The 25043-nt window shown below is 40.1% G+C and overlaps 1 protein-coding gene across 1 annotated transcript in view; it reads left to right on the top strand.

The window, feature by feature from the left end:
• Positions 1 to 21790, top strand: part of BEGAIN (brain enriched guanylate kinase associated) — a 153218-nt gene extending 131428 nt beyond the window's left edge. Inside the window, exons 7-9 of the mRNA XM_075031060.1 lie at positions 12840 to 12947; positions 16457 to 16540; positions 19791 to 21790. Coding sequence (XP_074887161.1) covers positions 12840 to 12947; positions 16457 to 16540; positions 19791 to 21164 — 1566 coding nt within the window. The 3' untranslated portion in view covers positions 21165 to 21790. The remainder of the gene's footprint in view (positions 1 to 12839; positions 12948 to 16456; positions 16541 to 19790) is intronic.
• Positions 21791 to 25043: the final 3253 nt, after the last annotated feature.

A 25043-nucleotide genomic window follows, 5' to 3' on the forward strand; every position in this document is an offset into this window, starting at 1 on the left:
GTTTGGCGTTTGTTTTTGGTTTGGGGGTTTTTTTTTCCCAGAGAGCTGTGTCTGAAAGTAAATTAATTAGTTATAAGCAGTAATTAACTTTCAGAGCAATGTCACTCCACAAGCACCACAGTTAAAAAAAGAAATCGAGTGTGTTAAGGTTAGGCTGAAAAGCTCATTACAGAGAGAGTTTCCATCTCTGATGCTTTGCAGAAGAATTTTTCAAAATCACTAGGTGTAGCACCCGGAGGTATAATAAATGCTTCTGCTGCTGGTGTACCTCAAAACTCAGGGACAATAATACTGGGCAAAGTCTCCCCATCTTGTCTCTGTGGCCCTGTGTTGTCCAAGTGTGAAGCAGCTCCTTCCCGACTATACTGTAACCGTCATGTACTTCTTACACTAGCTTTGCAAAGCCACTATTGCAGGCTGCCGGGGCTGGAAAATGTCTCCTTCTGACCTAACTGGGGCATTTCATGCCCCTTCAAGTCCTTGCCTTGCCACATGGGCCAGAAACCAGATGAGCATCATTCCCTCTTCACTCAGAAGCTCTTAGCAGGAGGCAGAGCTCTTGGGCCACACTCTGCTTTAAGCCAAAATGGTTTTTTGCTACTGATTGCAATCCAATTCCCAAATTCAATGGAAACTATAGAGAATGTTGAGCAATGTGTCTTAGGGAACACTTGCAAAACTATTTTTTTTAAAAACAGCAGCCCACATAAGCTTCCACCTAAGAGTCCTAAAGAAGTGTCTGAGCAGATTCCCAGCTTCCTACTCCAAGCTAAATTAAAAATACATTTTAAAGTGTTAAGCTGATGTTTATTTTAAATGTGTCTGAATGTTGGTAGAATTCTGAGAGGTTGAAAAAAATGCTTGTCTGTACCAACATCCAAGAGGTCAATCATAGAATGGGGTAAATAGAGGTTGTACAAAACACAAAGTGATTGTTTATGATATTCAGCTACTGGAAAACTAAATCACAGGAGTATAAATAACGGAAGTCAACATATTTTCATGAAAAATTGTTAAATAAACCACTATTCCTTTAGAAAAGGCAATGGAGTAGATATATTTGGATAGTAAGACATGATGAGTACCACTTCATAGGACTGTGATTACAAAATTACAGTATCAAAAGCAGTTAGTAGATGGGTTGCAAAACTACTAAAAGCCACCTCAAAAAGTGGCAGGTACTGGGGTATTTCCATTATAAAAGAGTCCTTTTCAGAGGGCTGGATCAGGAAAGCCCAGTGATTCATACAGTTCTCAGCATTAATCAATGTTTCCAACAGTGTCCTAAAAATAAATATAAAATTATTGCTGATAAAATGAGATAAAAAAGATTAGCGACATTGTTAAATGTTGATAAGTAAATCATTCAGAATGACCAGTGCCTTTCATAAGTTGTGCCCATTCAGTCAAAATATGCTTTCCCACAGACACTTAGAAGCATAAAACCTATGAAGGTGCTTTGCAGACTGTATTGAAAAAAATGGGAGGCGGGTAGTGGAGGGAGGGAGTCATACTCTGGAAAGCAGAAACTCAGGAAACGTCAGTGACTCTGAAAGTCAGGCTGGCTGAACAATTCAGCATGAGCTCCCAGCAACATGCCAAGACAAAGACAAAAGTAGTATTTGTATAACCGTGGAAAAAGTGAATAGAGTAGAATGATGATTTTGCCACAGTTTCAGACAAGCAAAAATCCAGTTTGAAGACAGTGGTTGAAGTTCTGATATTTAAATTTTTTTAAAAGGGTGTGGAAAATCACTCAAGCTTCCTGACAACTGAAAAATAAGACTGAGAAGTAAAGAAGTTGCCTCAGCAAAAGACTCAAGGAGCTCACTTGTTTAGCACAGCGAAGAAAGACAACTGACTAGTATGAATGTCTTCACAAGGAGAAAATGCTAAATATCAGACAGCTTTTTAATCAGACAAACCAAGAACAATGACTACACTCAGGATCCAGACCTGTTCAAATGAGGAAAAGTGCAAATGCAGAGGCATAGAGCTCCTGTTACCCAGGGAAGCAGCATATTCTCCATTTCTTGATGTTTTCCCATCAAAACTGGCAACAGGTCATTTCCAAACAATTTACTGAAAGCCTATCTCAGCTAGATTCACATTAGTTGCAAAATCCCTTGATGCTGCTCTTCCCTGGGGACAGTTACAGACCCAGAAAAGCAAGCTTCCCATGAATTACAAGACTTATGTCTTGGGAGATACGGATTCAGTCCTTGCCTCTGCCAAACATGATTTGTATGCCACTGAGCTAGTTACTTAAAGTAAGCTTTATTTTACCTAGTTTTAGATATCTAAAAGCTAGATGTCTATTTAGCATGTAAATGTCTGAAGCGTTTTTATCCTCAGCACCTCTGTCAGCCAGTGAAGAGAAGCAGGCACCATTGGAGAGCTGTTTCTCTGACAATTCTTTAAAAAATCACTGTAAAATGAGGAATTTCATGCTTTGAAGCAATCTCTATGCTGATTGAAGGAAGGCAGGAAGGTGACTGGCTTAGACTTGGACAACGACACTCTAGACATATAAATAAGGGAAGGTCTGCCATAGTCTCTGCTTCAGCAGAGGATATTCAGGATATTAATATTTATAAGCTGCTGTGAAAATAATACCTTGGAGACTTAATATTATTAGGAAATATATGAATAGCTGCGATAAACGGTGTCAGGAAATCACAGTGTACAAATTTTTGCAAAGCTCTAGTGTGAAAGAAAACTGAATCTTGAGATAGTACAGGTCAGTATTCAGCCTGTGAGCCAGATCTCTGAATGCCATGAAGAAATACTGAGGGCTTTGAATCCATGTACACTTTCCTTCATGGCAAAGATAGCTTAAAAGATGTCTTTCCCAAAAAAGGGGGGGTTTCCATTTTAAAGGGTTATTTTTTACCAGCCTGGCTTTCAGGATGGCAACAATGTTGTGCCAGCACAGCTGATGGGGCCATGAACTGCTTTGTGGCAGCAAAGGCCTTTTAAACCAGATTCACGACTGAAAAAAAGGACTGTGGAGTTACAGTATAATGCAGAATAGTTAAGGAGGCAAACGAAATTCCAGCATAGCTCTGAAATGGCACAGGGGAGAGGAGAACTGATTCAGGTAAGACAGTTGATCTTACAACATGGAAGAATGTTATGACATTTCTCTTGACCAAAAGGTAGAGTCTCTCTCATTTACACAAACTCTGAAGGCAATGGTTCAAGTGACCACCCTGAATAGAAACATAAGGAACATACAACAGTGAGTTTCCTATCTGCTTGTAGGAGCAAATCCTTTCTTAAAAATATATCTGTGTTTTATTTTCTTTGGATTTGATCCCAGCAGTCAGATGGGGAGGAAGTGTTGCACTTCCTTTATAGTAAAGCTTAATCAGTACATCGAGAGATCCATTCTGCAGCCTTTCCTTATACCAGGAGAGTTTACTCCTCAAACACTAGTCAGCAGAAACAGCGGCCCTGATATGAGGATCAAATGTGACTACATCTAGCAAAGCCTTATGTAACCACAACCATGCAGCAAACATCATTCCAGCTCTCTAGCACACTCCTGTCTGTCCCTCCACCCAGAGTTTCTCAGCAATTCCAAAGAGCCACAATTAAACCTGTATAAAAAAGCACTACAACAACCACCACCAAAACAGCTCTGCAGAAAACTGCATTAGGAGGCAGAGGAGACTTGAGTAACATATTAGCAGGATTGGAAGCAAAATTCTCTTTGTTCAAGCAATTTACATAATGTCTCCTCTTTTTTAGCCTTTTTTCACACCAGTTATTTAATATAGTCATTATACAGGGTTATGGCAGTTTGAATTGGGATGCTGCCAAAAAGATACTATTTAGCAGGGTCTGAGGGGCTAGATATTTGAACAGAGCATTTCCCCTGCTCTGCCTTGAAAAGAGCTTATAGGGATTTTCTCACAATGTTCTCAAGGAGCTGGGGTTGATTAGGGGGAAAAAAAAACCCCACCAAACCTTAAATAGCTTTACCCAACATGAGATTTTTTACAAAGTAAATAGAGGAGATATTTTTTAATAAAAAAGGAGGGACTAGTTCACACAGAAAAGACACAAGTGCATTATGCTTATTCCCTCTACTACACTTGCAATTTTTCAGCTAGCTTACCAAATCTTTCCAATCAATATCCCAGCTGATGTTTCAATGTATATTAAATAGATTTAAGAGCTAAAAAGAGCAGAATATAAAGGCATACATGCATTGGATGTGGACATGTATATAAGGATCAAATTCAATAAGAGGAAGAGACCTAGTCGTGAACTGGGGTAGTCAGGAGACAGAAGCCTACAGGATAACAATACCAGGATTACTATAATACCAGGATTACTATCGTGACAAGCACTGTAGGGAGAGGAGACCTGCTGGGACCGGCTCTGAGCTGGCCAGGCACCACCAAGCAGGGCTTGGACACAAATCTGGCTCAGCACAATTCTTCACTGCAAGAATGGGTCTTGTGCACTCGAGTGCAAGTATAAACCTAGAGAGGAAAAGTCAGCCTTGCCACAGGAGTGTGATAAATCAGACCAAACTTTTCTGAGAGAAAAGTATCTTAACTCCCAAGGGAGAGCATTTAGCTAAACAGTTATTTTAAGACAGCTATTACAAGGGGAAGGGGAGGGAGCTTAATTTTTCTTCTACCCAACTAATTATTAAGAAAAAATGTCAAAAGGTGACAGGAAATGTGAATTTAAAAATTCCCAGAGCAGAACAAAATATTAAATAGCAAAGTACTGTAAATAGTCTAGCCTTAGTTTTGTTATTTGGTTGGGAAATTGCCCTTGCTTAGGTAGTCAACTCTAATTAGAATTCACTTGCATATTAAAATGATCTGCAATTAATATGAATTAATATAAGGTTCCAAAGTTCAGAATTCCACATTTTTATCCCTAGGCCATTTTACTTCTTTACTCAGAGAAATTAGTGCAACTTTTTCTTCCCAGTCCATTTAAGTAGAGTCTAAGCAATATCCTGTCTCCAGGAATTTCTCCACTTCCACAGATGAACCTGTGTGGCTAGAAAGCTTGAGCATCAAACAATCAGTCATTAGAGTGACAGCTTCAAGCTGCAAGCTTGGCGAGCCTACCTTGTGTGGCCTGCAGTAATGGTACTTCTCCTTTTCTCCCCATTCACATAACTTCTTTCTTCTTCTTGCAAAATGTTTCACTCCTTACCAGTAGCTCAGCTGAAGCCTCTATTCCTTTCAATTCACTGTAACCATATAATTCTTTTTAGTTATTTTGATGCACTCCTAGGTAAAATTAGAAAATAAAAAAAAACTTAAGCTATGGCAAGAGCAGGCAATCTAGCCTCTTCCTGAGCCAACCCAAGGGTCATACTGCTGTCACTTCCTTTTATCCCATGTGTTCATCATAAGAAAGGCCTGTCGCATTGGAAAAATGTTCTTGCCACTATCTTCTTGACATGGAAGCACTCCAACATGACATACATTTTTGCACTAGGTAAGGCCTCAGGCATAAGACACATCAACAACGTATCTTCTCTGACCCTCCCAGAAAAGTAAGCATTTTAAAATCCTTAATGCCATACATTTGTCTCTAAAGAATGCAGCCTTGCTTGCACTCTTGGCAGCTTGAAAACAGAAAATCACTTTAAATAAATATCTAACATGCCATTGAAAAAATACGATGAATTAGTCATTACTCCTTACCGTAAAGTAATGGCATTCCTGAAAGCCAGGCTCTATTAGCATTATGGAGAGGTGTTGAGACAAGGATGGTTGTCCTGGGGATTACTGCTGTGGGAAGCAAAGTGGGAGACAGTGGTACGTCATGAAGTACAATCAGGATGCTGCCACAGCCTCTGCATACATCCCTACACATACCTGCAGTTTTGTTTGTAACTTGACAAAGAATTACCTTATAAATTAGCTGAACGTTTGGCTCTTTTCCTCTAGGTGTTTGTAAAGATGCACATTCTTAAACAGACTTGTGGGTTCAGTGAGTCTGTAAGTGAATAGCTCCTTTGGATACTCGATTTTACTGCTAAACCAAAATAAGATTGTTATACAAAGAAGTAAAATGAAAAATGCAATATGTATTAAATGGTGCTTTCAAGCAATGATCAGCACCAAATTCTGTACCCCAGGGATAATTACATCAACTGGTGTCTGTTGATACAGTTTCATTATTTATTTAAATGTCTTTCATTATTCTTACTTGCTGTTTTCATCTTGCCAGTTCACTGTTTTTATTACAGTTTCTGCCCATGTGTACAAGTGAGTGTGAGTAGGGGATATCCATAGCCAGGCTCTTAACTGGCAGATAAACTCCTCACATAGCTCCAAAGCATCTATAAACATGCACGCACACAAACACATATTCTGTCATAATAACATAAAAATCTGCAGAGCAGAAACTAACATGCAGTAATACTTAAAATCATGAATTACTGCAAAGAATACCCAGTAATATCTGCAAATATAAACCATATTTTGCTTTTTTTATGAGCCAATTGATAAAACATATGTTATGCATGTGGTCTAGGGGGAAGTACTGTAAATAGAACAGCTGTTAAGTTTGTTACAATAGAAAAAAGGTTTTATTTCCACCACAAGTTTTCTCATTCTTGTTTTCTTCACATTGTCATATATGCCCCTGGCCTAGTTATCCCCTGCACCACCACGGTTTCAAAACCGTGCCTTCCGCAGCAGAGACCATAACACACCTGGATGGGAGGAATAGTGCACATAAGCTTGAACTAAGCAACGTTATTATCCTCTTCAACAGTGAAAAGTTTCCACACCTGATGGGAGAGACTATTGCATACTCTCCCAACCTTCAGTTCCACAAGGGATGACTGTTTTTACTTATTTCTCACCAGGATAAGAGATATGCACTTGCAGGTGCTATAAAACAAATTCATCCTCATTCATCATTGAAGTACTGTCACTGAACGATCACTGAGAATGCATGGAGCATCTGGGTGCCCTTTCTTTGTGATAGATAACACACTCTCATCCTCCATAATTAGTGTAATTACCAGTAATAATTAGATGCTGCTTCACTGGCTCCAGAAGACATGCATTCACATGCACCAAGTTTAACCTGAGGTCTGTTTGAAGTCTTTATGGAAGACCAGGGAGAAACATAAGTGAACTTACACCACATTCAATGCATACTTGTTCCCTATTTTATTATGACCTAGAGACAATAGAAGCATTTACTTCTATGGCAGAAGTCAATATTTGCCAATAACAGGATTTTAAAATATGGTATATCATAACAACCCCAGATGCTGCATACCTGTTACCACAGCAGTCAGGTGAGGTATGGTAGCCATAATTTGCTACAGAACTCACAGAATCACAGAATGGCTGACGTTTGAAGGGACCTCTGGAGGTCATCAGGTCCAACCCCCCTGCTCGAGCACCTAGAGCAGGTTGCCCAGGACCGTGTCCAGATGGCTTTTGAATAGCTCCAAGGATGGAAACTGCCCAACATCTCTGGGCAACCTTTTCCAGTGCTCAGTCACCTTTACAGTAAAAGTGTTTCCTGATCTTCAGACGACACCACTTGTGTTTCAGTTTGTGCCCATTGCCTGTTGTCCTGTCACTGGGCACCACTGAAAAGAGCCTAGCTCTGTCTTGTTTGCACCCTCCCTCTTACACACATTGATGAGAGCCCACCTGAGCTTTGTCTTCTCCAGGCTAAACAGTCCCAGCTCTCTCAGCCTTTCCTCATAAAAGAGGTGCTCCAATCCCTTAATCATATTCCTGGCCATTTCTTGGACTGTCTCTCCAGTATGTCCATATCCATCTTGTACCAAGGAGCCTGAACTGGACACAGTGCTCCAGGTGTGGCCACACCAGTGCTGAGTAGAGAGGAAGGGTCACCTCCCTCAACTTGCTGGCAACACTCCTCCTAATGGAGCCCTGGTTACCTTTGGCCATTTTCACAGCAAGGGCACATGTTGCTGGCTCATGTTCAACTTGATGACCACCAGGACCTCCAGGTTCTTTTCTGCAAAGCTGCTTTCCAGCTGGGTGGCCCCCACCATACATTGGTGCATGCGGTTTTTCCACCCCAGGTGCCAGGCTTTGCATTTCCCCTAGTTGAACTTCATGAAGCTCCTATCAGCCCATTTTTCCAGCCTGTTGAGGTCCCTCTGGATTGCAGCACAACCCAGCCACTCCTCCCAGATTTATGTCATCTGCAACTGCTCTGTTTTATCCTTCGTAAGATGATTTCAATGAGATTATAAAATCTCGCCTTAAAATATGCAGACCATGTTTTGAAAGTATACCCCCACAAGCACTTGTTCGCCAGCTATGAACCACAGAACAACAATAAATGCATTGCAGTTGCTTAGCAGATACCTTACAGCACCTATTAATATTTGCAATGTAAAGATCATAACTGGTGCTCTGTGAGAAAAGTACTGAGTTAACAGTGTTACACTGATCCAAGAAGGTGGGGAATTTCTCCTGTGAAGTGCTATCTTCCTCCTGGGCAAGCACTGTAGTAAACAAAAAAAGGGAACAAAGTTCTGCCTGTATTCCACATCCAAAAACATTGCAGTAAACCTCTGTTCAGGCATTCAGGATAGGATACCAGTGCCACTTTGGTGGTATTTGTAACAGAACAAGTCTCTCTCTCTCTTTCTGTCTGTCTCTCTCATTCTGCCAGTCGTTCTTAATACTTACTAAGAGGTATTTCCAACAGAATGCTGCTGGCCACTGATAGCTTGATGGTCACTACTACCTTTATATTATTCTCACGGTAGCATTGAAATGCTATCCATTGAAATGTTTTGTACAGGAACATCAAGAACAGATTTACTTTGCCATGTTTGAAAAGGCTGACATTTCCACAGACCAGCACTGCTCATTTGCGAAATTGAGACTGATTTCAAAAGGTCTATACACGTCTCAAAGCTCCCACAGGACAGCAGAGATGACACTAAGCAGCCTAGTCTTGACTAATAGGCTGACACTGCTTTATGGCAAGACACTCTCCAGCTGCTGGAAAGCATTGAAGGGAGACTGAAACATTACCAGAGAGACAGCCAACTTTTAGGCTGCTCCATTTCTGCTGAAGGACTAGACTAGGAACCTTTGTGGATCCACTAATACGCAAGAAAAGCAGATATTTTCATCCAGCTTTTGTTACTTTCCAAAATACACTTACCTATTAATTATTTCATGCTGTATCAACCTACCAAAACTCTTTTCACCCCACTTATAACACAGATAACAGGTGCAGGAACTAGATGATACCAAACACTTTTGAAAGTGACACCTTATATTTTTACGGATCTGCAAATATATGAGGGATGTTGTCACGGTGATAGATACAAATTATGAGAAAAACAAGGTTCCAGACAGAGATGATATCTTTTATTATATCATTTGATCCCTTTGTGAAAAGCAGATACCCAATTCCTTCATCAGATCTGAGAAGGAAGCAGTGAGGCTCATGCTAAATCCAGGCTAGGAGCAAGGGCTCCGAGCACTTGGTTCCCCCAACATCAATATCAGCGCTGTGCACCGCTGGAGTCACCCAGCAGTCGGAATTTGATCTGACTCAGACATGGGCACATGATTGCTGTTCTCTCGTGTTAGTCAGACACTATGGAGCTGTATTCTTTTATGCTGGCTCAGTGCCGGGAAGGAGGCAGGGGCAAGATGCACTGAGCTGACTCAACAAATATTTCTGAACAGAGAAACACCAGAAGCTCAGCCCGTTGCAGCCTATAGCTATGGGATTTTAGAGTGGACTTCAGGAACCCTCAGCCCAGCTGCAGGCTATTGGCATATCAATAACGCCATTAACTTAATCTGTTACTGAGTTTTGAGAGGTAGGTTGTTAGCATCTGCCAAGCAGAAAGTGGTGCCAAAAGGAAAGAGGTCACCAGCCTTATGGAAGAGCAGGAGGACGAAGCATGTGAAAGCTACCAGAAATAGAGGGATCTGCCAAAAGTGTTTATAACTAAAATAAGCATTTCTATTTGTAACTCACAACCATAGCATTGATATTATGATTCCCATCCTCCTTTCATCCCTCTCTGATATCTATACCTGATGCTGAAAATATGATTGTCCGACTGCAACTGGAGAGCTCAAAGTTGCAGTCCCCAGTAACCAGCAATCCTTTTAATGCAGTGACCCATCACTACCATACCATCTCTTCCAGCTGCACCATTTTCCCCAAGGTAGTGTCAGGATTAAGCCCCTGTCCTCTTGTTGCCACCACTGGACCACAATAACATCTGGCGGAAACCCTGAACTTTCAAAGATGGACACACCGTATGTAGTCAGTATGCCAAAGCCTTTCAGGGTCCTGTCACCCTTAGGGTGGCTCATTTTGCCACAGTGAGACAGACTCTTTGCTCACATCAACAACACTAATTTCAAGAGAAAGATATGAACGTACACTGGTGGAGAAGGCTGGGTCTGGCCTTTCTTTCTCACTCCCCCTCCTCCACAGGACTGCTGAGATGTTTATTACTTTGGTGTCTATGTGCTGACCTGTATACTATAAATTTGGACTGAGGCAAATTTTACAGTTCAACAAATATAAAATATTTTTTAAAGAAGTCACACATGGTCAGATACAAAGTCTGGAAAACATCAGCCCAAAAGTTATCATAACTGAAATAAAATGAAACTTTAATTCAGTCAGATTCAGCATTACTCAAGGCAATGAAAAGTACTGCTTCCAAAGCCTGAATGTGCTGCCCTTATATGAGTTTCTCTCTGCTGAAGACTATAAATCCTTGATCAGATGATCCTTCCTGAACTGTAAAATATATTGAGTCAAGTTCAATTTGGTTAGGCAAGAGCAACACTTACTGAAATCAGAGAGACTCAGAGCAAAAGGGGGTCCTACAAATCAGCTGCCCTGGCAGTGACAACTTGTCATACAAGGACTGATAAAATCTTCAATACAAATGGTTATCTGGAAGATTAAGTCTGTACTCAGTGGACCTGAATCCTTCAGAAGCATGAAATTACTTGGAAAATTGAGGGGACATGTTTTCCCCAGGTACTTTAGTCACTTGTCTACCTCATTACACAGCTAAATACCTTTGGAAATGTGATCTTCAATCATACTCTAAAAGGAGACAGATTTCTAGAAGTGCACAGATGTCCAGGAGGTTTACAAAGTGCCTAAGTGTTTAGTTCACAATAAAATCAATGAGAGTTAAGGGCCTCACGTAAAACCACGTCGATCTGCCTAATTAAAGAACATAGCCCCTAAGATCATGTGTCATGTTGAAATCAGTGAGGTTGAAGCTCTTGCAAGCTCTCAAAGCTACGCTTTGGCTTTCCATGATACAGTCCTCGGGCACCCAGCAGGAGCACCTGATCAATGGGAACGAGGATGGGAGAGGTGTCAAGCCTGAACCAGCCTCCAGGCACGGCTGGGCTGTAAGGACAGAGGTCTTGTAACAGTGGGGAACAGGCAGCCCATAGAAAAACTGACATTAAAACAGGCCAGTCCAGACCTTCACAAAGACACTTCAATCATATCTACACTGTTTAAAGCAAGCCGTGGGTTTGCTTAGACCATTTGAGAACGTGTTATTCTTTAAATAGCAGCTTAGGATGAGAGTTGCCACTTCCAATTTAATCACCCTTCTTTGATATAGCCTGGTGCTTTGCAGCCGGATAATTAACCTTGATATTCAGTCAGACTTCAAAACACACAACTCCCGTTGCTGTCAATTAGCTGACAATGTTGAGTGTGTGTTGATGGAAGGTTTTTGTGTGACCCTGGCAATATGGCATTCAGGAAATTTCAGTAGCTAATACAATCATCCTGCCGGAGAAAGTCCTTCACAAATCACTCCAATAATTTTAGAATGGGAAGTGAGATTGTGAATTTGTCGCTGGATTGAGTTCACTAAACAACACAGATGTACATTAAAGTTTACCCTACTTTCTGTTCTTACTGCAACACTGCTTTCTAAAAGATCCATCCAGATAATTGGCAAACCTTCTTCTTATCGTGATCTTGTACAGCTCTGAGCACAAGGAAGATGCCTTGATCTCAGCTAGAGCATTCAGAAGCTACCATACTTTTAAATACTAACATAAGGCCAGAGGCAGGGTTATAAATGATTGTTACAAAATAATTTTTGATATATAAGGCAGTGCAATAAACACTGCAATATGAAAATGGGACACTGTATTGGAAGGGCCAGTGGCACTTTATTTTTCCCACTGATTTCTTTGCATTTATAATAGAGTTACAGGCTACTGGTAACAAGCTTAAATTAGTGGGCAGCAAGAAGTTTGAATCAGACTATTTTCCTGTTATCCCACAGTGGATCACATTCTGCTAATGAGTGTTAACCCCACAATCAGGCAAACATTCATCTTGAGAAATGAACAACTTCATTCAGGGCTTTTAAAGCAGCCAGCACAGTCAACGGCTAAAAAGAAATTGGCTCAAACACAGCTACTTTCCTTTTTAAATATTGTTCTTCCTCCCTGATGAGAATGGGAGCTAATGGCATAAGTGAAACATTCTCGTAGCAAAAGCCAAAAGCTGCCCAAGTCCCTTCCAGGTTAGAAACACTGTCTTGTGATGAAGAAGGAATAGCTGATGCTCAATCGAATGCTTTTGCACAGGCTAGCTAGAGCCTTTTGTGAAGGTTCCTGATGTGAGCTCAGTTTGACTTCCATATTTTCAAAGTACTTTGCCTCATCTGCTGAGTGAAAATAGCAAAAAATAGAAAAGAAAAAAAATACTGGTCTGTTGTGCTTTTCCCTGGATTTGAGAATGACATCAACCTTTGGGCCTTTTTCTGATCTATTCTGACAGTAGAAAAAATACTGACTACTCCATTTTCTACACAGGGTCAACATTATGAAGAGGAAAAACGGGCTTTGAGCCATGAAATAATTGCACTCAATAATCACTTAATAGAGGCCAAGGTGACAATAGATAAGTTGTCAGAAGACAATGTAAGTATTTAATTATGGATACATCTTGAGATTATATTCAAAAATAAGTTAGGCCATGCACTTCCCATGAAATTATAGAATAATTTCTTATTGTTTACGTAAAATGTAACTTGTCACCAAGACAGTTAAAATTCATGTTTGATTGTTCCCATCATTTTGTGAATTCAGCTCTCCTTATGCTGTGGGGTTGGGGTGAGATTTTTCATTGATATTTTTTTCCTTATGTCTAACCTAAAACTGATGAAAAAATATTCTAAGAAATGGCAATATTCCCACATCGATTTTGCCATCGGTTTCGGTCTAGTACAGCGAACCGGTGGAAGCACATGCTCCAAGCTATTGTGTGGACACATGTATGGAGTGAGGATTCATCATAAGGATTTTAGGCAGTGTAGAGCCCTACACTTCCTGCAGTTCCTCTGATCTTTCAGTCTTTGCTCACTGAAATGGGATGCCCAGCACAAGTGAGGTCTACCAGCAGAAGTTAGTATTGACCCAGCCTGGTCGCTCAGATTATTGCAGGGAGTGGGAGCCAGGTTTTCCCCAGCTGTGGTTCATGTGGAATAATTTACCTATCTCTGTGTGGAAGGGAACAGGGAACATCTCTGGTGATTGTCACCCTGCATCTCATTAAACACTGCTGAAAACTGGCATGCTCACTGTAGCTGGCAATCAGCTCATGAAATCCTTCCAGGGACAAACCTAAAAAGACAGCAAAGAAAGGAAGACTGCAGGCATTTAGTTCATTATTGTGCCATTCCTTAAACACTTAATAAAAAATTCATCTACAGAAGACATGTTTCTGTTAGCACTTATTTTTCAGCATCTTACATTCAATCTTCCCATATTTCATATGAACTCTTAATCATAGGAGGGAGCATTTGATCCCATTAATATGCCTGTTGATGTGAATTGTACCTATGCTATTAACAGCTTTCCAACGGAAACAAAGAGTTCACAATCTGCCCCTTTACTTTTATAGAAATTGTGTTGAAACAACAGTTACTTCATAACTCTAATAGCGGTAACTAACTGAATGTGGTAAATGCAATGGGCTACATTTAGGTTTTAGAAGCACAGGTATACATCCAGACTAATTCAGCTGAAATCAGTGGAGTTATTTCAGATTTAAAATAGAGGGGGGAAAAATCATAAAACTCTCCTAGTAAGGATGCATGCATTTACACTACTTCATGGAGTCAGGTTTGAGCCCAGGTTTGAAGAACTGTTTTCAATATTCATAGTTTTTAAAAGGCAGCTTAGACTGGACTGGAGTTCAGAGTACTCTTCTTCCAAGAATTATTCTGAACCACTCTGAACATTAGAGTATGGTCCAGAAGCCTCAAATAACAGTACCACTTCTTCATACTTGAGGTCAATTCACAGACAAAATTCTGCCCTTAGTTATGTAGCATCACTAATGAAAGTAAAGGTTAAATTCCAAATTTTAAATAGAGAAATATGAAACAAACCATTAATGTTATGCCTAATAAGTAGAGACAGTGTTAAACTGAAGAATCCTACATAGGAAGAACATACTTTTCCCTTGCCAGCATTTCTTCCTTCAATTATATTTCCCCTTATTCTTCTGACAGATATGTAAAATGATGCTTTTGATGCAAAAACATGTTTTACACAATGGGAAACACTTTCGGTATTAATTGCCAATTATTGTTCTAGTTGCTACAGATGTGGCTAGTTTCCATTCAGATAAACATTAAAGGACAGAAAGTCACTCCAGTGACATGGCATATCTCAGCATGTTGAGAACAAAGTACACGTGCCACATTTAACTCACATGTAATTTTTCTGTAGTAATTTTTAAAGCTGCTAAAAATAAAGTGTCAGAAACACTTTTTGTACTCTCCATGACAACTGCTTCACAGAAACAGAGGCACAGAGCTTTTGAAGAAAGGATTGGATTTTGGAGCGATTTCATTTTTGTGTGCTTAGTGATGCCATATGGGACTTGGAGTACTTGTCTGTGCTATACCTTGTGCAGCAATATATTATGTGTTTAATGTGCATGTAACATGTCAGAATCACATGCACATGCAACAGATTTTGCTTCTAAATTGAATTCTTGCATTCCTAGTGTTTGCATCTGTTTTCAGGAATAAAAATAGTGTGTACTGATATAAAATTTAAGATGTACATAAATGACCGTATCTCCCCAGTACATTTAAAGCAGAAGTGGCATCTCTAAAACCTCATACAGACACAAAAAAACTCCACAAACCAAGAGTATCTAAAGGCCCTTGAATATGAAGATATAATGAACTAATGATCATAGGAAAACTACAGTTACTACCCCCGTGCCTCATAGACTCCCAGGAACATCTTGTTGTACTTATTATAGAATAATTTTTAAATGTTTTTTTCAAAACAGAGGAAATTTCCACCTTTCCTTTTCATAGAAAATTTATCAGCTTTAAAAGAACAAGTGGAACAGTAAAAATCTGCATGCAATAAAATTATAACATTAACACTGGAGAAAAGTAAAAACATTTCAATATTCAACATCTTTTCTCTAGAAACATTTTCTGATTTTTACAGAGTAACACAGCCTAGTGTCCATAGTACCTATGTGCTTTGTCTATCTCATCTATGCCCACCTATAAAGTCAACTTCTGAAGCCAACTTTGTTTTTAATGGCACCTAGATGAGGAAAAGCAACATACAACACTTACCTCCAGGGACCCAAAGATACTGGCTGAAGGATACAGTTACGGTCATGTGTGCTAAATTAAATTTAGACAAAGGGCAAATCTATGTACTGAATTTTCCCATTAAATAGGCTGTGGGAGCCATTCAATACAAAAATAGTATAAGTGGCTTGTTTAAATTCTCTTTTTCCCTGTGTGGAATTCTCATGGTAACTTCTTACCCAGTAAAAATACCCTGTTCTTCAGCATCAAATATTTGCAGTGAGATTTAATATATTTGTATAGCTGCATTCTGCAGGATATGAAAGGAGCCAGGAACCAGCAAGAAAGTTTCATAAGGAGACAAAGGCCTTCTTTTAAAAAACAATACAATGTATATTTCTGCAATGAATTTCTCCCACAGCCTCATAAGATTATGTAAGCATTTTCTAAAGTAGTATCTTAGTACTGATCTGGATAATACTCAGTAAAAATGTCTGTTCTTAAATTTTCTTTTTGCTTAAAAGATCATGTCTATTTTAGTCTTCAGAGAGCCATGCATGTTAACAGTATAAAGTCCAGTTCCTAATGGTAAGTATTCATCTTTTAAAATGCAGAGTACTGTTCTGTAGTAACAGTTGTCAAAATTTTCTTTTTAGTAGTTTTGTCAGCCCTCACAGAGCAAAGGGGCAAACATCTCACGACCATGCAAGAAACACGGAATCTTAATGTACTGGAAAGTTAAAGTATGCTCCAAATTTCCCCAAAGTCAATTTTTAAAAGATTGCTCAGGCATGGGAGAAAGGCTGAAAGCCACAAGCTATTTACAAACTTTAAAAAACAGGCTATTTTTTGTTTTTCTAGGAGCTCTATAGGAAGGACTGCAATTTAGCTGCTCAGTTGCTCCAGTGCAGCAAGAATTACGACAGGGCACATAAGCTTTCGGAGGTAATGTGACCAAACTTGGTGAATATTCAAAGAAATAAATATTTTATGGAAAACAGGTTATTTTACATGTATCAATTCGAGAACTTGTCTGCCCTTAAGGCTTTGATTCCCCACCCCCCCCCTCCCCTTTAAGCAACACGAAGGCTTGTGCACCTGCTGGTATTCTGTGCAGCTGAGGGAGGTGCTGACAAAATCACAGCTGGTGATGGAACTTGGAGGTACTCTCTTCCCCAAAAACTCTGCTACCTAGTAGAATGGGCCTGCACTGATCATATGAAAAATAAAGGTTTTAGCAAAACCAAAGTGCTGAGAACTCTAGACTGCAAAATGCTGGGGGGGGGGGGGGAACAAGGAGGGGTGAGAGCAGGGAAATGACAAGCTGCAGGCATCAGAGATTCTGATATAATCAATTCTCCTCCTGAAGCTATTTTCCAGTCCAGCTAATTTCTAAACTTGAATTTTAAAATGGACTGACAGAACAAATATCTTTTTCTAAAGCAACCAGAGCACTGAATGATTGATTTCCAAGGTGTAAACTTTAATTAATAATCCTCGCTTCCAGGGAAACTAGGCTTGAGAAACAGACTCCTTAAAGGGGAGGTAAATATTATCTTAGTGAACAGGACTGTCTTTAGTGATGCAGGCCCTACACAAAGCAACAGCACCTTCCTCATGTATATTGCTTAGGTGAAGGTCGCGGAGAAAAGCCTTTCCTCCATCAGTCCCACCAGGTTTATGTCCCCCCCAAATGGTCTCTCTTGTGCAATTCTGCAACAGAATAATGCAAAATTGAATGTGGAATGTATACACCATTTCTAAGCCAGTAGACAGCTTCAGAGCGCTAAACAACCCTGGCAAATAAAGACAGAGCAAGACTTTTCTGTCAAATGGGTGATGATTTTCTGGAATGGAGACAGAAATTCCAAATTAACCATTATCTTGGTCGTGTTATTTTTTCCTAGTAACTGACTTCCCTGAGCAATTCATATCCAGGAATTGTCATGACACTACTCACACTTGAAAGCACCCTACTTGTTAGCAAGAATTAGACCTTAAAAGTAGTTAGTGGTTCACCTGCAGAAAACTATCACAAATGTGGGATCTCCCCACCATTTCCCAGACTTTCATACACTCAATTAAATAGGCAAAGTCTCCACTCATAAATCTAAGTACTTATTAATTTAGCAAGTGTGAATGTGCTGTCACAGCCAATAGTTTCCTTACAAATGCAAATATTGCCTGACAAGGTATTGTATGTTATCCAGAATCCTAAACTATGGTACAATATAGCAATATCATTTTAGTAATTCCAGTTTCCAGGGCAATGCCCAGGAAATAATGTTCTTTTACTTAACACATTTCATAATCTAAATAATGTATATAAAATAGATCAAACAGTGGTGTAACAGGATACTAAAATTATAGCTACCCCATACAGCAGTTTCACATTAAATGAACTGTATTTCTTTTCCTCATTTCTGTGGCAATTTACAGCAGCCCTGTTTTACAACCTTTTTTATTCAATCTTTGTTGTATCCGTACTTGCTATGACTAATACTGCTGTCTGCCAGCAGATTGGCAATATCATACTCTTTATTTCCAATGGAAGACATATGAGCTAATTAACAACATAATGATTAATCCAAAATATCCTGGAAGGTCTGTTGGTTGAAAAAACACTCATCCTACTCCACATTAACAAGAATGTCATTTCACAACATGCCATATTTTGAATACATTGAGTTTGGGGGATTAAGCCAACTTTAAAACCTTCCCAGTGAAGCTAAAAGAGGAGCTTTATATCTTATGTGATGTGAGATCATAAGAAGGAGCAGGCACTTGAAATTTCTCTTGCCTAAAATAGAGGAGGGGGACACTACTTCAGCATTTGTAGGGTTTTCTCCTCTAGAGAAACAAAGTTAAGGAGAGAGTGAGATTTTTAGGGCTATAAGGGTAACCACTGATTATTTGGTAAAGAGGAACTTGATTTCTAGTTATAAAAAGAAAGTGCTGAGTAAATAAGAGTTCAGCCAAGCATTCAAGGGCTAAATTCCTAAGTGGCATAAATCAACATGGATATCAAACTCAAAACTTAGTCCGAACATGAGTTCTTCTGATGTCCAGCAAGAAATACTGAGAGACAGCCATCATGCAGCTCTCTCTCATATCCCTGTGTGATCATTGATAGAGGTCTGAAATGAGCAAGGCAGAGAAAATTTGGCTGGCAAGCATGCTTGGAGATACCTGCGTAGGCATTACCTACGAGGCTTCCGAGCCCCGCCAAGGAATGTGCTCTCTCAATCTCTTCTGGTCCACACGACAGAACAGCAAGTGGAACCGCCGTCCACAGAGCTGATCCTGACGTTCTTCAAAACCTATATGAATTCTGATGCATAACAGACTTATTGATTAATTCTGACTAGTTTGTCACAGGAATCATGATGTAAATTCAGGTCTTAGCTCTTATTTCTGTCAGTGTAGTAAGAAACTAGAAAAGCAGTCTGCTAGCAGCTGCTGGAAGAGGGGAACACGTTGAGGCTTCTCTGGATGGTTGATCTGACAAGTAGTGTCCAGCTGCTGGGGCAAGGAAGCCAGTTTGATTTGCTTCTTCCCAGCACAGGAACACTCCCGTCATAGCAGCCAGTACCATTGCTTTAAGTGTCAGTGAAACCAACTTTCCTGCCTCTTCAAACAACATTGCTTATCAAATGCAACGCTGGAGGGCAGGAGGCAATTTGGCACTGGCTTGGAGGCAAGGGGAGCTCAAAGAAAGGCAAAAGAACAGAATAAATCTGATCTCCTGCTCCTCTTTGCTCACCCCAGCAGAGACCTCCACATCCCCACACTCAGACTGCAAATGGCACCCAGGCACGCAGTCTGGAAAGTGTTGCTGTAGGCTGTAATTCCCTACCTGCCTTTTTAAGATTGTTGTTTACTACAGTCTTTACATCATTCCTCTCCAACCTGGATTAACTTGGAAGGAAGCCTTTCAGTTTCACAGTGTTCTCCATGAGGGGAAGCAGATGAAGATTTCCAGACGTTAAGTAAATAAATGAAAGTCGTTTGATTATGTTTGTTTTCAGAAATGCACAAAGATTGTGGCCATCACATTAGTCAAAGAACCGTATATAGTGAGCTATGTAATGTCAGAAACAGCACTCATCTATCCACGTTGTATAAGCCCAAGCAGACACCAGTATTGACGTGTACCCTTTTCTCCTTTCCCCTTTGCCATCTCTTTATGTTACAGTTGCCATCTGACTTTCAGGAAAGAGTCAGCATCCACCTGGAAAAGCACGGGTGCAGCCTTTCTGTCCCCTTGTGCCACACATCTTACGCTGATACCATACCCACTTGCGTCATTGCCAAAGTACTGGAAAAACCAGATCCCAACAACTTGTCTTCACACTTGTCAAGCCCGTCTACAAGGGACCTCAATTTCCAGGACTCTGCCGGAAAACTCGGGCAAAGGCCCCAGTACAAGTCGGACATCTACTGCAGCGACACTGCCCTTTACTGCCCTGAGGAGAGGCAGAGGGAGAGGAGGCAGAGTGTGGACACGCAAGTGAAAGACATGGGGTTCCTGCGCTCCCAGAACTCCACAGACAGCACCGTCGAAGAAGACGGTTTCCATTCCAGCTTCTCTCACGAAGCCTTCCCAGAGTACATTACCTCCCTGCCGACCTCCAGCTCCTACTCCAGCTTCAGCGTCACATCCGAGGAGAAGGAGAACGCCCAAGCCAACACTCTGACAGCCTCTCAGCAAGCGATCTACATGAGCAACCGAGACGAACTGTTTGAAAGAAAGTCACCTGCAGGTTACGAGCATCAGGGAAGTCCTAGGTTTGCCAAGGCCAAACCTGCGCAGCACATGGAGCTTGCCGATGACAACGAGAACTCCCCCACTTTTACTAGGACTCTGCCTCCGTATGCAAACGAACCTTTCCATTTCTCAGCCATAACACCGCAGCAGGCTTTAGCGAATCAGAAAATGAGGAACGAGTGCAGGAGCACCCACCTCTCAGAAGAAGACTTGCCTGGGCGATGGAGGCAATTGAGCGTGGAGGACATTGGTGCGTACTCGTACAGGAACGCTGGCAGGCTGTCGCCCTGTAGTTTTTCAGAGCAGTACTACAGCAGCCCTATTAAGAAGGGAGACAGTCGAACAAGCCCCATCTATGCTAGTTACAAAGCAGACAGCTGCTCGGAGGGAGACGATATCTGCCAAAGCAGACTTGTGGATTCTTGCTTCCTGAGAACAGACAGTGGCCTGAATATTGACATCAGCACTAGCTGTAAACAGGACAAATTGCCTGCTTACAAAACAAAAGAGTCAAGAGACCAAAAAAATGAAAGGATCACCGTCCAGTTATGCAGTAGCAAAAACATCGAAAATAGCCCGGTATTGAAAAGAGAATACGTGGACGTGAGCCCCAACAGCTCAGCAGAGTCCCTCAATCAGAGTTCAATGGAGGCTTCAGAAATCCACCAGTCTTCCATGGAGCAAGGAAGCCATTCGGGTATTCACAGCAAACAGCAGCAGTTTCAACGGACTGGGAGTACTGGTTTGAGTCGGAAGGACAGCCTTACAAAAGCACAATTATACGGAACCCTTCTGAACTAGGCATCTTCCAAAACGGCAATAAGACAACAAACAAAAGGAAGCAAACAGCATTTGATACTTCTAGTGAACAGTAAGGTTCTAAGAAACAGGATTGTTATAAAATATATATTCATAATGGTACTATATGTTTAAAACAAAATCTCTTCAAAAATGTTATACAGCACTTTTCACTTAACATCCTTTCCACATGGGAGACCGTCCCCTCCCCTCTTTTATAAACCTGAAATATTTTTATAAACAAAATGGTATTTATTAGACTATCCTAAGCTATTTGAGCAGAATTCTTTTCCCTTCAAGCAGGTTTCTTATTTATTTTTGTGCATGAGGCCATCTGTGCCTAAACTCTTGGAGGAAAAGGGTAAAATCATGATGGCAGTGATAAAAAATAAATCCACCTGATAAAATACCATAAAATGTCATGTGAAAACAAAACAAACAAGAATGGTGAATTTGAAGAAGTATATTTTTTAACAAGAATGGAATTGTATCTTAAGTTATTTCATACAAATGTATTTATGAGTGACTAATGTATGCACAAAGTGATACTAATATTTTGTTCTTTTAATCCACTGTGTTTCTGCTTTCCTATTTTTCCTTGTATACTACCTCAAAAGTAATTGAGGGTTTCTTTGTCACATTTTCTGTAGGCTTGCATTTATATTGTCTAAAATGCATGCAGTGTCATAATTAATACTGTATTTTGCATTACTTAATAAAAGACACCAGTGGAGATATTTTGGGGTGGTGTTTTTTTCCTTCATTAAAACATACCCTGGACGATAGAACATGGGATTGCTCTGGGTGGCATCAGTCCAGCAGAAGTTAATGAGTAAAGCTCCTGGTTTAGATTGCTTTCTAAAGGAGTCTCTCTGTAAGCTCCAGAGCACTGGTTCTCGGTCTGCGGCCCCTGGGTGTGGAAGGACAGCTTCCCATCAGTCTGTGAAAAGTAAACAAGGAAGACAAACTGTGTATCAACAGGCTTGATTTCACTAGGTGGGGCTTTGCACACTGAAAAGAAAATTGAAAACTTGTGACTTGAGCTCCTCCTCCATTATACACATACTTGCCACAATCTTTTAGGTCTTCAGGACTGTTACCTTCCACAGTTGCCTTTTTTCGTGTCTAGCTTGTTATTTCTAACAAAGAGACTTTTCTAAAAGTCTAGCCTTCTGTAGCCTATGGGAATTTCACCCCTAGGTCTGAGAAACCCTAGTTTTACCTGTACTTATTGCATTTCCTCCGTCGAGTTTTCTGTTTCTCACCATTTCACCATTAAGGAGTGTACAACTTGGACAGCAGCAGAAGGGAAAAAGCAAAAGGACAAGAGGAGAAAAACAAAAAAAAAGAGAAAGGGAAATCCTGTAGATTTCCTTCCTGGCTTCAGTATTGCTGCTTGGTAAGAGGCAGAATACAGCAATAAATATTTGAGAATTCTTTTAAGTCATGTTCATGGAACACATATCCTATACTTGAAATACTGACTCTTACCAGCTCATGTATGGGGAAAGACTTTACTTAGTGCCGTATGCGGTAGGAATCAGTGAGATCACTGTGGAAATCTAAACTAGTTTCTTATAAAGCTAAAATAATGACCTACCATTCAATACCTATTAAGAAAATACATATTTTCTGCTGATTCTCTGAAAGCAGACACCTGGCAGGTAACCATGAACCAGGACTATAGAACTGCTCATTTCCTACATAAGTATCTTAAGTAAGTCATGAAGCCACAGATTCAGTGCATTTGGCATCGACAATTCCCACTGCTCTCCGTATTCTTCATGGATAATATAAAAATTTGACCATTATTGATGTGTGCAAGTACTTGCTGTGCTGTTTGGAAGATCTGGCATCAAGTCCCTACAGTTCCTCTGAGATCTGTAGCAGCACTGTGGAGAACAATGGTAGCTTATAATATCACACAGTTAAGGCACAACATAACTTTAAAGTGAGGCTTATTTCAGTACAAAAGCTGTGACACACCTTGTGCTTTTATGCTCCCATACTTGCTCACAGTGAGTGTGAGTGGCAGGTCATGCCACAAATAATTCCACGAAGTCTATAAAAACCGCATAGAATAAAGTTTCCAAAGGCCAACTGCTTCCCATGGCAGAATCTGACCTGCAGTAAATAGACTTGAAGATCGAGAAAAGCTGTTATTTCCCCTTTGAAATACTAAGATAGAAAACAAATGTGAAAAAACCACACTGTTAACTCATTCAGGCATATAAAACTTAGCCTCTAAGGCAAGACATTCATTTCTCTGGTCAATGAATACAAGGATTTGTATGCAAGAGGTGAAAATTAACTGTTATCTATGTCACCTAAGAAAATATGTAAGCTATGAAACAACAAATCGTGACGTTTATGAACTGGAACACGGTATCAGACTAATCCTTTTATAATATTGTTCATTATTTGACACTAAACTGCTATTTTGGCAATTACACAAAATTAAGTTTCTGCTAGATATTATATACCTGATTATTTAATATCCTGTTCTATTATATTCTTTCATACTACTGCAGTTTCAAAGTCTGCTTCTGTGTTTCACTTGATTCTTTTTCCCAGTTTATGTGCACTAATATGTAGATTGAAACCAGTCTTTTCAGCCAATTAGTACTGGGGTTTCCTGGTAAAATAGCCTATAAACTTGTAACATTTTTCTCTAACAAATTCTGTTACGGAACAATATGTAACTCTGTAACACGTTTCAACTGAATCAATCAAAATGGCTAGAAAAGTTCTTCAGCTTTAATGTGTTGCTTTTGATTTCTCCTTAATCAGAAAAACAACAGTAAGTTTGCAAATATTCTGTGAACATGAGAAAAAAAGTTTAAATAATTCACCTAAATTTTCTTAGATTTATGGGTTTAACTATGGTTTGGTTTACTTTTTCAAAAAAAAAAAGAACTTTTAAAGATTACAATAATGGCTTTCCTCCCCCCCCCCTTTTTTTTTTTTTTTTGATACTAGCTATTTTCACAGTAGATTTAAATTTTCTTTGTGGTGGTGTCTTAATTTTTTGCTTACCTTCAGTTTTCACACTGGGAGAAAATCATAGAGAAGATTTTTGGACTATGTCGTCAGAGATATTTAAAACCAGCTACCCACTTTTCTTCACTTGGTCTCTCCAGACTCACTGTGGTGTGCTGTGACTTTAGGAGGGCTCTGTCGTGCCACCAGACAACCTGTTTGGCCCAAGTACAAATTTAATAGTCACTGAGTTTTTAGGAGATTGAACCTGGTTAAAAATAAACAAAGTAGTAGAGGGTACGAGAGCAAATTAATAATATCTTGTTCAGAAGGAGAAGATACGCTTTGATCCAGGTGAAAGGTGTGGCAGACCTGTCTACTGCAGTGTTCCTCAGAGCACTTACCTTCTGTAGGACATTTGTGTTGGAAAGCAGCATCTAAAACATTGTCCTCACAACAGCTAGCTTCCATTTTTCATTCAAGCAGGTGCGGTTTGATGAATTTGACTGTACTCTTATGTTCATTTTATGACAAGTGACTCCAGACATGCAAAACAACAGCTCTTCAGCCAAAGAAAAGTGCCGCAGATCCCTCCACTCCAGTGGCTGAGAATTTGCCTCGAAATACCTTTTCCCAAGGACATAAACACCCAATTTTCTCTTAAGCATGATAAAAATGCCAAGGTGTCTCCATGTTGCCAGAAACCCTCACTTTTCCGAGTGACATCTGCAGTAGTCAAATTCTGTATGGAGAGTTTGTAGGTACCTATAGCAGGATTTTTGCTTTGATTAATGATTTCATTTGCCATGAGTAAGAACAGAAAGAGTGAGGAAAAGAAGTGACAAGTCCTCAACAGTGCAGTGAAGCAGAAGATGAGAAATGTCATTTTAATGAATGAAAACT

Source organism: Buteo buteo, chromosome 6 (genome assembly GCF_964188355.1).
Source record: "Buteo buteo chromosome 6, bButBut1.hap1.1, whole genome shotgun sequence".
In the NCBI taxonomy this organism is placed as follows: domain Eukaryota; kingdom Metazoa; phylum Chordata; class Aves; order Accipitriformes; family Accipitridae; genus Buteo; species Buteo buteo.